Source organism: Neopsephotus bourkii, unplaced genomic scaffold (genome assembly GCF_033783945.1).
Source record: "Neopsephotus bourkii isolate Nb327-2 ecotype Australia unplaced genomic scaffold, CSIRO-AGI_Nbou_v1 NB_882, whole genome shotgun sequence".
Lineage (NCBI taxonomy): Eukaryota > Metazoa > Chordata > Aves > Psittaciformes > Psittacidae > Neopsephotus > Neopsephotus bourkii.
Window position 1 is genome coordinate 2,389,098 of NW_026901376.1, and position 13,593 is coordinate 2,402,690.

The following is a 13,593-nucleotide window of genomic DNA, read 5'->3' on the forward strand; positions in this document are numbered from 1 at the left end:
GCCACATACTCCTTGTTTTTTTAAGCATAGCTTTTTACAGCTGCCTGTAACCTTGCTACTAAAGAATTGAAGGACAGATTCACAGTCATCATAGCCGAGAGGTAATTTCAGTTTTAAGCGTTGATGGAAATGGTGGCATCTAACATCATGCAATGCTGGGAGCTTTCAGGTTTGATCATGTGTCCATTACCACCTGATAGCAGCCTTCAGAAGATGAATATTTGATGCAGAGACAGTATTTTACTAAAAGGACTTGAAGTCCCAAGTGGAAAAGACTGTGTTTTACTGCTAGCTTTAGCTATGCATACAACTTGAATATTATGGATATACTTCTGTTTCATTCTAGTGTAGTGCTAAGTGCTTTTCAAATGAATTTACATATTCTCTGAACCAGTGACTGCTATATCTTACCTAGCAAGCTCAGTTCCTGCAGTTGATGAGACCTTTAACTTTACATGGAGGTGTTTGCTCTCCCTCTTGTGTTCTTTTACAGTTGAGGTCATTAAGAATTGGTGGTCTATTGCCTTACATTAGATACCCAGACAGTGTAATTGTAGCATTCTTCATACTTGGGAAATATTTCAGGTAGCATAGTGAATTAATTGCTTCAGGTGCAGAAAATGTCTGATTTTAAGTGCTGTCCACACTAAATGCAATTTACCTATCCAGACTACATGAATTGTGTCATCTTTTCATATTTCTAGGTGCAGCGTGGATAATTTCTTTGCTGTAGGTGAAATGAGACACCTGTCTTTGTGCATTCGTGTGAGGGCAGGTTACAGTGTCTCTCTGCACATTTCCTCAAGCCTAAGAATTAATTACATCATGTTTCAGTGGCTGCATTTCATACTTGAAGCTAACTCCACCATTACATGGCTGGTTTTGCTGTACTCAGTTTCAAGATGTAGTAGTAGCTGCCTTTCAAGTCACAGAAACATGGTTTCCTGACATTTAGCCACTAAGCTTATGCTTCTAGAAAGCTGCTAGATATTCTGGATGTAGAAAGGCTTCTGCCTTTAAATAAGAGATATTAATGTTTAGGATATCTTTTGAGATACATCATTTAAGATGGTTTTAAAATCAGTGAGTGGGTTTTTCTTTCTCATTTTCCGTTTGCAACTACTTTTGTCCAAGGGATCAGTGACCTTTTTCTTCCAAAGATATGGGTTGGGTTGTTTTTTTCTGTAGTTAGATAAAGCCCCTCCATAACCCAAGATTCTTTTTTCTTTCATCAGCATTATTTCCCAGCCATGACCAGCCCCATGTTTTTGTCCGTCTAGTGTTGAAATTTTGTTCACATTGTAAATATTTATTTGCAAATCATACCTTCAAATCCACTCTTGCCAAAAAGATTTTATCCTGTTGTGAGCCACTTGACTCTCTACCTCATTTCTCCTTGCAGCCTCTGTTTTGGTTCTTTACTTTGCATTTAGTAATTTCTAGTTTCCTGTCTACTTAGTGCCATTTTCCACACATACATGTCTCATTGATCCTGACTGGTTTATGGTATGAATAAAATGCATCCCAGGAGGTTGGGAGTTTGTCTTTTCTTTGTGGATGGACAAAGCCTGATGCAAAAAGTTCCTGCTGGCTTTTAGTTACGCTTGTCATCCATTTATTATTCGGTCTTTATTTTTTATATTTTTATATTTCTTTATATTTCATTGTCTCAGCTTAGGTACCCTGATGACTTGAAGGTCACATTCAGATTTGTTTTAGCAGCTGTGATGATTGTAAATGTTGGAATAGTTTCTTTTGTCAAAAGATTTGCAGTGAAATTGCTTGGCTTTCACTGGAGTCCTTGACAAACTATTATACCATGAAATTCATTGTACTAGATGGATTACAAAAACCCACTTGAACACGTCCCCTTCCCGAGCACATTCACAAATTATCTGTCCATCTGTGTGTTCCATTTATTTCATTCAATTATCTGTTCTGAGCTGCATACTTTTCACTCTGTTGCAGATTTCTGTATGTGTGTGTTCTCTGTGCACACACACACTTATGTATATATTCTATATTTATTTACTTACATTCCTCTGGGAGAGAGGCAAAGGAATTTTTGCCATAGGATTCTCATGTAATTCAGTTGGTGAAATGTTGCTGCTCTCTTCTTTGCAGTTGGGATTCAAGAGCATCACGGAGTGGGGAACATCCCAGGGTATTACAATATTTGTATTCTAAATATAGCAAATACCACAAATACCAGAGCAGTAAATGTCTGTATCCCAACATCAGATTGAACCCCCTGACAATTCAGTTCCCAGACTGAGGAAATTTGAAGTATTAATTTCTTCTAATTTCTTATTTAAGAAGGCTTGATTCAGAATGATTTAACTGTCCTCTAGTTCCCATGGTCCAGGATACCTGGCTCTGAGAGCAGAGTTGTATGGGATACAATACTTTTTGCCTATTTGGTAAACTTCTTTTGCAGAAGTAAGTTATAATACTGGGATGTAAGTCATGACAAATCAAGTTAGTTAGTTCCTAATGTCATGCCTCATTTTCTTTATGCTATTTTGGCTTTGTTTTATCATCTTTTCACAGCTTTGAACCTGAGAACAATTTCTTTAACAAGTGTCTTTTTCTATTCAAATAAAGTCAAGTCAGAAGGACTTAATATTGCCATAGAATGTAGGTTGCATGGTGGCCAAAACATAAAGCCAATCCAAAGCCTGCAATCCATCCAACTTCTGTGTGATACAGCACTAGGATCTTGGCAATTTTGTTTTCATGGCCAGTATGCATGGTGACTCTTTCATGCTGCTGTAAGAATATACACCTAAAACATCATTCAATATCAGGTTTATGCAGGGATTAAATGGGCTGGAGCACTTCAGAAGGCCATTCTGGCACCTCCTGCCAGGAGAACTTTTTTATTTGAAACTTAAGCCATGCTTTGCCTTTCAGTAAGCCATTTGTCTTCTTAGAGAAGGTGGGGGTTTCTAGGAAGGACCTGATCAATTCCACCTATAAAATTGAAGCAAGAAAGAAGACATGAAGAGTGCTGGAGGGGCAAAGCAAAGAGGCAGGCAGAAGGGAATAAGAGAGAGACTGGACTGGAGCAATGGGAAGAAAAACTGGAAGAAATCAGGGAAAGTGAAGAAGGGGCAGCTGGAAAAGAAAGGCAACAGTCCTATTCAGCAAGAATGTTATAATCTGTGGGGCATTCATTTTTCCTAGCCTGTGTATTGCTTAAGCTAAGCCTAGGGCTTGCTACATTTTTAAGTGACCCTAAAACTGGGTTTGAGCTCTTTTCTGTGTGGATTTGACAAATGCAAGTGATCTCGTTTCTCCTTAGGACTGTTTCAGGGAGGAGCACTGCAACTTAGAATATTAATGAGTCTTCCTAGTTAGCTGGAACCACTGTCTTTAAGAAGATGAGCTTGTGCATGACAGCTCAGAACCAGGGAGAAAGTGAACAAAGGAAGGGGGGAGAGGGAGAAGCAGCAACTATTGAAATAAGATATTAATAGGTTAGAAAAAGCAGAATTAATAAAGACTTTTTAAAACATGCCATCAAGAACCCTGCCAGTGCAGAATTATTCATGTACATTTACTATTGTTTTTATCTGGCTCAAGCAGCAAGAGTTCTACTGCTTCCCTTGGGAAACTCTTCTGCAAGAGAATAATTCCTACATAGGGAAAATATCTTTCCTATTGAACTTAAATTAGATTTTCTTAATTTTCTCTTATTACTTTGAGTAATGTCAAGTTATGCTGTACCAAATTGCCTTCTCCTTCTGTCATCTATCTGTAGATAACTATCACTGTCTACTTAAAACCCTTGCAACAATGCGTGCCAGCTATGCGGATGCCATACCTATGATCCTACTGTTGAGCTAACATCTACAGGCTGAATTTGTTTTGCTCCTTCCTTATCAGCCCTCGCCAAGTGTTTTAGCATTTTTCAGGCTTTGGTTTAGGAATACTTTTCTGGAGAAGAGGTACCAAAACAGAGTGTAGCATGTCAGGCACCATCACATCCAAGCCATGGAGATGATGCCTCTGAACTTCATTCCTAGATAATGTCTGAGTGTATGACCAAAATAGCCTTGGCTGTCTTCTTGTTGCTGTCTAATGCTGCAGACAAGCTCTCATCTACTGTCTTTAACTCTCCTTCAGGTTTACAACTTTCCGGTCTTCTTCCTTTCATCAAACATCTGTGCTTTGGATTTTTCTTTTCCTTGGCATTTCTTAGCTGTATTTTCCAAGTGGAAGCTCATTCTGTTACTTTCTACTCCCATTTTTAATGTCTCCCAATCGTTTCTTGTATTTTCCTGTTCTGGCAAGCTTTCATACTATCTCCTATTCTGCAGATATTGTTACTGTCTGATTTGTTGTTGCTTCTAGAAGGTCCATGAAAATATTGCAAGAAAACAGACTTAGCACATGTCCCAGGACACATGTTGGTTGACAGTTCTGCAGAAGTGACTTGAAAGGTAGGAGGAAAGATTATGATGGTTTTCCTGCCTGTGGCCTCACAAGTTGGGTAAGGCAACTAGACCAAATAAAGCAAGTATAAAAAAGAAATCAGGAGTCAGAGGTGGCATTATGCCTATGGGAAGGGATGAAAGGGCAATATTAGGCTGACCAAGGAAGGTGGGAATTAGGCATGTTCTCCCTTTATTTCATGGAGAGGAAAAAATGATTAATACCAAGGAAATAAGCACATGCTTTGGTTGTTTATAAGAGTTCTGCTGTGTTGTTTTTAGCTTACATTAGTGTTCTCTCAGAATCTCTTCCTCTCACTTTGCTTGTGAAAGCTTGAGTAGGAAAACACACTGAAGTGAAAACAGTGTTTATGAGAGTGAGCCAAGCTGCTTCTTTCTGGAAGAGAAATTGGGATATGGTTGTGCCTACTGGGATCCAGCCTTGTCTGCTCTGAAAATGCAGAGAAAGTTTCTGTGCCTGCCTGGGCACCCATAGGTGAAGCTCTGCTGCTGGATGGCTTATGCCGCCCTGGAGGCTGCTGCCTCCCTCCTTCAGGAGGGATGGAGTGTTGGATGGAGCCATCCTGCAGGTTGAGTCGTGAGCCATCAGTTGGGTCACCTTGGGTTTCAGCACATGTGATGTGAAATGTGACTCCTAAGCCTCAACTGTTAGTTCTTTCCTAGGCTCTTGTTCTCCCTTACCTTTGTGGTGTCCTTCTGAGACATGACAGTGTAGCTGTGCATTAAGTGGAGTCCCACTGAGGTTCTACTATCACAATACAAAAGAAATTATAACAGCACATGTAATTAATTCTTTCCACTTCAGTTTTACTTTTGCAGTTGTCTTCATGGTGGATTCTGTACCCTTTCCCTAGCTTAGTTTAGCCAAGATGTAACAAAACCATTTTCCTGTAGGAGTGATGGGCTCTTGCTCTCTGGGCCAGGTGGGGTGCCTGCAGTTCCTGCCTTCCTGGGTCTTGTCTGCATCTCTAAATACTCAGAGTTGTGGTCGGGTGTCACTTACGGCTACTGATTACTGCTTCTTAAAATTCATCTGTATCCGCAAGTCATTTAAAAAGCATTTTCCACATCTGTCCTTGGGTGCCCCAGCCCATCAAACTAAACCACCAGTCTGGTTTTCCACAGCTGTCAATTTTGCTGGTCTCGTTTCCACTCGATTGCAGGGAGGAAAGCAACAACTGCGCAGTGTCCGGTTTTCCATTCTCTGCCTTGCAGCAAGCTGTCAGGATCTGGCGTGGTTTGCACAGCCTCCTCCGTTTGAACTTCTTGGGTGTTTTTTTCTTTCTGGCACTTCAAACGCTTTCGGGGGCTCCTGAGGTTGAGAACCAGGTTTGTCAGACAGAGAGGTCAGAGAAGGGTTACCGATGCTATCACTGAGGGGAGAACTGTCATCACCAGAGTCGGAAATTACGAATGGAGTGTTGAGGAGGAGACCTCGGTAGTGAGTGCTGCTGCTGCTGCTGCAGAGATACTTGGAAAGAGTGGCAGCTCTTGAAGGTGCTGTTGCTGTTTCAGAGCAGGGGTGGCCCCAGGAGAGGGATGCAAGGAGGAGTTGTTCCAGAGGAGAGCATCCAGCAGCTTCTGCTGGTGCTGCAGTCAGAAGCTGGAGCAAAGCCTGTTGATCCTGTTGGAAAGATTCACTTTGCTTTGGTGGTTGTTGGATCAAGCTGCACCTGCACAGTGTTTGTAGGAAGAGGCGTGATGTCTAATTCTTAGTTATAGCATTGCACTTGAATACACCAGCCTTTCCCATTGTCATACTTAGAGTATTTCTGTATGCTTTCACAGTGGAGAGTGAAATATTTCTTCTTTTCCTTCCTCTATCCCCACTTCCTGCATCTGCTTTCTAGCACTTACCAGTGCTCAAGTGGAGGAGGAATAGTGGTGTCTCTTTCTATGGTAGACATTTGCTTCTGGCAAACATTGTCTTTTCTGCCCAGGCTAAGAGCAAATGCAATCTTTATTTCCCCTTTCTTTAGAAGATGAATGTATCATCTTTGTGCTGTTTTCCTCCCTTGTAGATCTGACTAGCAGGCACCAGGCAGCCTTCAGCATCCATAGGAACTCTACCCAGGGAGAAACTATGCGGGCTGTCATGTAACAGTGTGGAATAAACTGCATGGTACCAAGGAAAACTCTGGAGTTCCTCTTTGGTACCTGGAAAGGTTTTGTTTTCAAGTCATTTATGTCACTGCAGAAGGAGCTACGGATGAATTCTTTTTATGTTGGTAAAACTGCATAGTATTTATTCATACCTGAATAGCCTTCAAAAATGTGTGCTGGAATGGCTACTCAGGGTTTCTGTCTGTGGTGCTCAAACATTATGTAAGCAGAAGGTATCTCAGTAATTTATCACACAATAAAATCTTAGTAGAGGAGGAACGACTGTACTGGTAGCTGCATATACACTGATGGATTGTCTGCTCCAAAATGCTTAAATCTTGTTAAAATAATACTATGAATAGGTTGCTCAACAGTTACAATGTGTGTAACGCTATTCAGAATATAAACCAGGCTTAGAGATAAAGGCTGTTAGCATTAAAGAGGTTTTAACCTAAAAGAATGGGACCCATGAGGGGGACATTTTAAGTTTTATCCTACTTTGTCATTATAATTCCCTTCTAGCAGGGCCTCACTGGCAACAGGATACATATTGAATTAGCTAAACAGTTAATTGATGAAGCTCTGGCTTTAAAATGAGCGCCTGTAAATAATGGATACAGTTAATCCACGGTGTCCAGTAACACCAGTGAAGTCAGTGAAATTACACCAGCATTGAATTTGATTCCTTCTGTCTTTGCTTATCAGCAGTTCAACTTGCCCAGACATTTTATGGGGAAACATTTGCCTTAGGCTGTTTATACTGGCTATGCTTTAGATTTGGAAAGGGAGGGAAAAAAAAAGAGCAGCTGTAGGAAGAAATCACAAAAATACTTTGTGTAATGTTCTACCTCCTTTTTCTCTCTCTTTTAATAACAGGGCAGCACACTGAGAAAGCGGAAGATGTATGAAGAATTCCTGAGCAAGGTCTCCATTTTGGGTCAGTTGCCCTTTGGACTTGCCTGTTAGTTCCTGTGTTATACATGTTGGCAGAATGAATTTTAGTCTTTGATTGCACAATGAAAGCAATGGTGGTCAAACAGAAGGTCTTGTGGTTGCGTCGTTTCAGAGGGAATAAAAGTGTAAAGGGTCCTTTTTAGAACTTGTTTTTCTTGTTCTCTAATATACACTGAGCATGTCCTGGAGTAACAGTTGGACTTGATGATCTTAAAGGTGTTTTCCAGCCTGTTTCTCTGATTCTATGTGTTTGAAGTACAGACCTTTCCTTAAATATGGGAGCAGGCATGCACTGGTACCCTTTTGCTAGCTTCTGTTGCAGTAAAGATCATATGGATGGAGGATAAAGCAGTGCAGATATGAATTTTTCATAAAGTCTAGTTATATCCTCCCAGGTGACAGGTAAGCTTTTTTTCCTGCAAGAATACTGTATTTGTGTGCACTGAACAAAGTAACCTTACAAATCAAAATGGACTGCTTTTTTCCTTCTTAGTATTTTACAGCCCCTGTCTCACATTCTTAAAACATCTGTTTAGCTTCTTGGGCTTGGATTTTGTTTCCCTTTGATTAATGTGATAGCCACGAAATTTGGACATGTTCTTGATGGCCTTCAGTAGGAAAAACAACAAACCCATAATGCCTGACCAATCAATCACCATTAGGAGAACAAAAGCTTCTCATAAGGAGGACAGTGTTAGACAGGACAATGAAATGCTGGTTCTGGAGGAGAAACATCATGTTTCTGCAGGAGCTGTTTTGAAAAAAACAGTTCAGGATTCATTTGCTATCTGAAGTATTTATATTTCCACTTAACCAATTTCCTTTTCTTGTTTATGGTATTCATTTACCATTTAAGATGAGGTACCTGAAATATGAGAGTATCTTAGTGGAAATATATTTGAACTTCTGAGAGGTGCAGTCCATGAAATCTTCAGTTATATTTGTGTGCTTAAAGTAAGTATGTTGCTCACTTATTAATGAAGTTTTCATCATTTAAACACCTTATTTTATGCTCAGTTTAAATCTTCCTAAATTAAGAGCACAAATTATGCCAAATTACAATGGGTATTTAAAGAAAAAAGGATCTCCACACCTGCACTAATGAGGAGCAATTACAACAATGAGACATCTCAAAACAATTTCAGAGTAGAAAGGTTATTCAGAGATGTGCTTCCGTAAACATGCAGTTTGCAGTGTAATTATATCTTAGTTTCTAGTATGGCTTTTGAATCATAGTAAAAAAAGAGGAAAGACTTCAAGATTTGAACCTTTTTTAAGGATGGAAAAGCAGTGGGCAAAATGACATATCATTTCAGGAACATGCAGAATTTAGGTGAAATGTGTAAGGATCTATTGTACATGTCTAAAAAGTAGATGACACCTGGGAAACAGAAAGGTATTTTAGAAATCTCAACACAGCACTGAGAAGTCCACTTCAGTTCATGCCTTAATGTGGACAGAACTCAGTGATTTCTTGGTGGAAAAACCTCTGACTCCTTCTTATAGATACATTTTCAAGGCCTGTCTAACGTCTGTAACTGCCCATATAATTGTAAGAGTAATTTTTTTAATGATATAAGGATTTTTTAGATTATCACTACCTGCTTTTAGTATATCAAACAAGGTATGAGAAAACTAATGGTTTAAAATCTTTCTTCTGGAGTTTAATTCAGTGTAAAGCCAAGAATTGCTAGGTACAACTTGGAAATTGCAAAAAATTGCATAGAGTCTGCTTCATTTGATGCTTGATTTTAATTCTCCAGCTAAAACATTAGTAGTTTTATCATGTACAATATTCTGTATAGTGCTCTGTTGCTCATTAGCCGATGTATTTGTAGTGGTACAATTCCCTTATGCAAATGAGGGAAACTTTGTGACTAGATCTAGAATTAGCTCTGAATTTTTCATAAAGCCAACTGAAGAAGAAGTTTCAGGAGGCTTTTTCTTTTCATTGTTACTTACATAGGGGTTTTTTTCTTTTTTTTTTTTATGAAAAAGCCTACTCTAGTCTGCATGAAAGAGTTTTATGCTTATTTTTAGTTGAACAGAGCACTTTTTGAGTGTTGCAGTGACAATATGGGCTTGGTCTTTGACATTAATGCTTCTGCACCAAAGGTCACAAATGCACCAGGAAAGTGCATTAGTTAGGTGGGGAAGATGCTAGGAATAATAATTTCCCTAATAGCAACAGAAAGTGGCATAAACCCATGAGACATATGTGTGTTAGGCAACTCAAACCTTACCTTTGGTGCACTGCGTACTTTGATCTGATTTTGCTACCAGACTCAGTGTGCACTTCTAAGCTCAACCAAAAGGCATTTTAACTTAGAAAGACCAGCTCTTTCACCCTCAGACAATACTTCTAAGCAATTTTTTTGACAAACTGGGGAAATGAGATTCTGAGAGAACAGCCCAGAATCTAATCCTGGTGTCAGAAGCCGTGTCTTAACGTACATTAGTTCAATAATTCATAAGTAAGAACCAGCAGAGCCCTAGTACGTGAATTTTAGCCCCTCTTTTTGAGGCATTGAAGGTTATATCATTGTATCACCTGTTTCTTTTAATAACTTTTAAACCTGTCACTTCTTTCAGTCAAATCTGATAAAAGTATAGAAGTTCAAGTATAATTCATTGCCTTGAATTCTCATGCAAATGAGTAGACGAGAGAGACATTAGTTGGCCCCCTCCTCTCCCCGAACGCAGGGCAGGTAAAATCCATCCCTTAGCAGACCCTGGAGGAGGAAGGCAGTGGGAGAGTGAGCAGCCCTGAAGGAGTTGTCTTTTGTTGTCTTTTGCAGGCTTTCTTTTGCTGTATAGGTATCACAGGGATTTATGGCACTTGCAGGCGTGTGATAACAACCCCATGCATGGGAAGCAGGCTGTGTTAGCTCCATTACTCATAAAACAGACCAGTATTTTTTTCTTATTAAAGTTTACTTTGGAGTTTTGTAACATCTCTTTCGAAGTGGAGGAATGAAAAGAAAAACTTTGTAAACCATCCTGATGGCAAATGAAACAGGGGTGCCACTTCAATCATCCATGTGATCCTCGGTCTTACTGCCGCCCTTGCTACCAGGGTCTTGCCTGTGGCCTCAGTGGTGCATGGTCACACCCATGGGGAAGAGTCATCTTTTAGATTCACACTTTCCCATCACTTATCTAGCAGGCCATCAGTAACAGGCTGAGTGCAACTCTGAGGAAGCTACAGCAGTACTTGTTCTGACATCTAGTGTGGGATGTGGCAAGAGAATCTCGGCACTCCTGTATCACTGCTATCTCCAAACAGCTCCTAAGCTACTCCAATCCACTGCAGCATCAGGGCGGTGCAGATCTGATTGCAGGCATAGGGAACTGAAGCCAACTTTTTGTGTCCAACTCTCAAGATTATTATCTGGGTGATTACTAAAGTCTAAGACACAGTGAATAAATACAGTCATGTTTCCCAACTGGAGGTTCGTGCAGAGTGCCTGGATGAAAGAAATGTTTCTTTTATAACAGAACCAGGCACAGCAGAGCTGTCAGTTTAGATACAAATCTTCAGCCAACATTAGAGTCTCTTATAATAAGGCTTTATGATCTTCAATATTTTAGAGTCCCTGGACAAATGGGAGCGGCTGACAGTGGCTGATGCTCTGGAACCTGTCCAGTTTGAAGATGGGGAAAAAATTGTTGTGCAGGGAGAGCCCGGTGATGACTTCTTCATTATTACAGAGGTAAGACTGGCATCCTGATAAGCTGTCATTTCCTCATAAAGATCAAGACTGTATTGAAAGATGTTTGGGTTTGGTTTAATTTCTTCCTTCAGTATAAATCTGAACTAACTCCACGCAAGCAGGAGGATGACTTAAAATTCAAACCAGTTCAGACACCAGTTCCATGGAAATTTCTTAAGTGGAACGATCCCTAATTTCCAATAAATTGAAGATGCAGAGGAATTTTCAGGTGTGCCTAGTGTCTTTCCTGTTTGAAGGTTTGGTTTCTACATGAGATTTTTCTCATTCCAAATTGCCAGTAGTACTTCAAACAGGCTGACCAGCCATGCCGTGCACTGATCGTTGTTCCCAAAGGGAATTGCAGGAGAAATCACAAATGAACGTCTGTAAACTGGAGCAGGAGACCTGATCTGAAATGGATAATTTGTTCTTTGTTTTGCCTTAAACTTAGTCCAAACGGCTGAGCCGTTTTCTTGTTTACTCTTACTCAGGCAGACAGATCTGTCAGGCAGCTGAAAATGCTGACATCTTTTTGGGAGATTATCTGACACTTCACTTCCACCATCTCACTTCTGCAAACAGATGCTGACGGGGTTTTTCCTCCCTCTCTGCATAAATATTTGGATCCTTGGTATTTCATGCAAATACCTAGGTGCTGTGATATAACAAGTTATAAAAAGATATTAAAGAGACTCAGACTAAGAATAACAAGACAGCATTAGGATATGACTGTATATATATTGAAGTAGGAGCTTTTCAGTTCCAGCTGTGTGTTCATACACAAATATATAGCCTGGGAATGACCAACATATGGCTGTGTGGTGACAGTTCAAGTGCACATGCCAGGCCAGATATTACATGACTAGCAACAAGGAGGTGGTGGCACAGGAGTTAAGAGGTAATCTGAATCCCTCACTGTGGGAGAAGGCGGGTCAGATTGGTTTAAGAAGTTGATATGGTTTGTTGCCTTGGAATCCAGTTGTATGTACACAGAATACATCTCTGGTTCTACCAGGCAACTGTATTTTGATGTGATTTAGGAGGAAAAAGACCCTGCCCCACTCAGGTGATAAAGGGCTTGTACAGTGCCAGTTACAAATGGTTTAGAGGACAGAAGGTTTTTCTTTGCTTGTTCCTTATCTGTGTTTTTTTCGACAGGTGCATCTATTCAAGACAGCCAAAACTGAGTTTATAATATCTGACACTTAAAATTACATCCATCTTTCCTTGAGTGTTGGAAATATGTATGTGATTTATGAACAAATAGTTTCTCTTGTGATGCCCACAAATTTGTTAGTGCAAATAATTGCACCTGTATACCACACAATTAAGGAACTTTAAATATGTGATGAGCAGTGTCCCTTCAAAACAATAGTGTCAAAATACAAGAAGCTAGATATTAGATAGGGAATTTGTTTTATTAGCAAGATATTTAGTATCTGAGAAAAATTTAGGACATAAACTCTTTTTTTTTCCCCCAGAAATAATGGATTTTAATTTCTACTAGTGTTATTGAGTGTACTGTTATTCTTTGCAGCAGCATGAGACTAGGAAAACCTAATTTTCTTAACCATCAAATCCCATGTGGAAAATTAGCAGCTTGCTTAAGAATAACCAAGGGCCCTTATATTCCCCCCCTTCATGGAACAGCTGGTAAGACTTGAATGGGTACAAAACTATTAACGCTGCATAATGCATAATCATAAAGTATCTGCTCACCTCACCCACTATAAATCTAACATAGTTTCTCACTTTGGAAATTGCCTGTATTTTTCTACATTAAAGAATGAACACCCAGTATCAACTATTTCTTGTGCTGCACTAGTATTTCTGCCTTTTCACACATACTTTAGGCTTTGTATTTTAAACTTGATTTCATGGGAGTTTACATCTTTGATGTTAAACTTTTCTGCAGGAGAGTTGATGTGAGCCGCCAGGAACACATTATTCTGCAAACTGGTTAAAAGTAGTTTTGGCTGGTTTGTTGCCACAATATGTTGAAAAGTCATTAGCTTCCTTCATATATTTTTTGATGTTTATGGCCTTACTATCCAAAACTAGAAATGCAGCCAATTTGTTTGACTGCTGTATATGCAAAAACCATTTCATATATCACCAGAATGCAGTCTCCTTCAAGAGCACAGTATGTTCAGTAGTACAAAGCTAAACTTTGCCACACTATTTTTGGACAAGGTACTAATTTATTATAAACCACAGTCATTCATGGCATGCCTTAGACAAATCAGTTACCAATTTACAAAGCTTTGATGCACCAGCATCACAGATACTGGCTCCAAGTGGGATCTTATGACTCCTACCATAAAAGCTTCTCTAAGACACCCGGGACTCACACATGGATTTTAAAT

The 13,593-nt window shown here is 39.7% G+C and overlaps 1 protein-coding gene across 2 annotated transcripts in view; it reads left to right on the plus strand.

Annotated features, from left to right (window-relative positions):
• The window catches only part of PRKAR1B (protein kinase cAMP-dependent type I regulatory subunit beta), a 103,723-nt gene that overhangs the window by 72,222 nt on the left and 17,908 nt on the right, over nucleotides 1-13,593 (plus strand). For both annotated transcript variants that reach the window (XM_061357071.1, XM_061357070.1), the window contains exons 8-9: nucleotides 7,437-7,497; nucleotides 11,106-11,227. In XM_061357071.1, coding sequence (XP_061213055.1) covers nucleotides 7,437-7,497; nucleotides 11,106-11,227 — 183 coding nt within the window. The remainder of the gene's footprint in view (nucleotides 1-7,436; nucleotides 7,498-11,105; nucleotides 11,228-13,593) is intronic.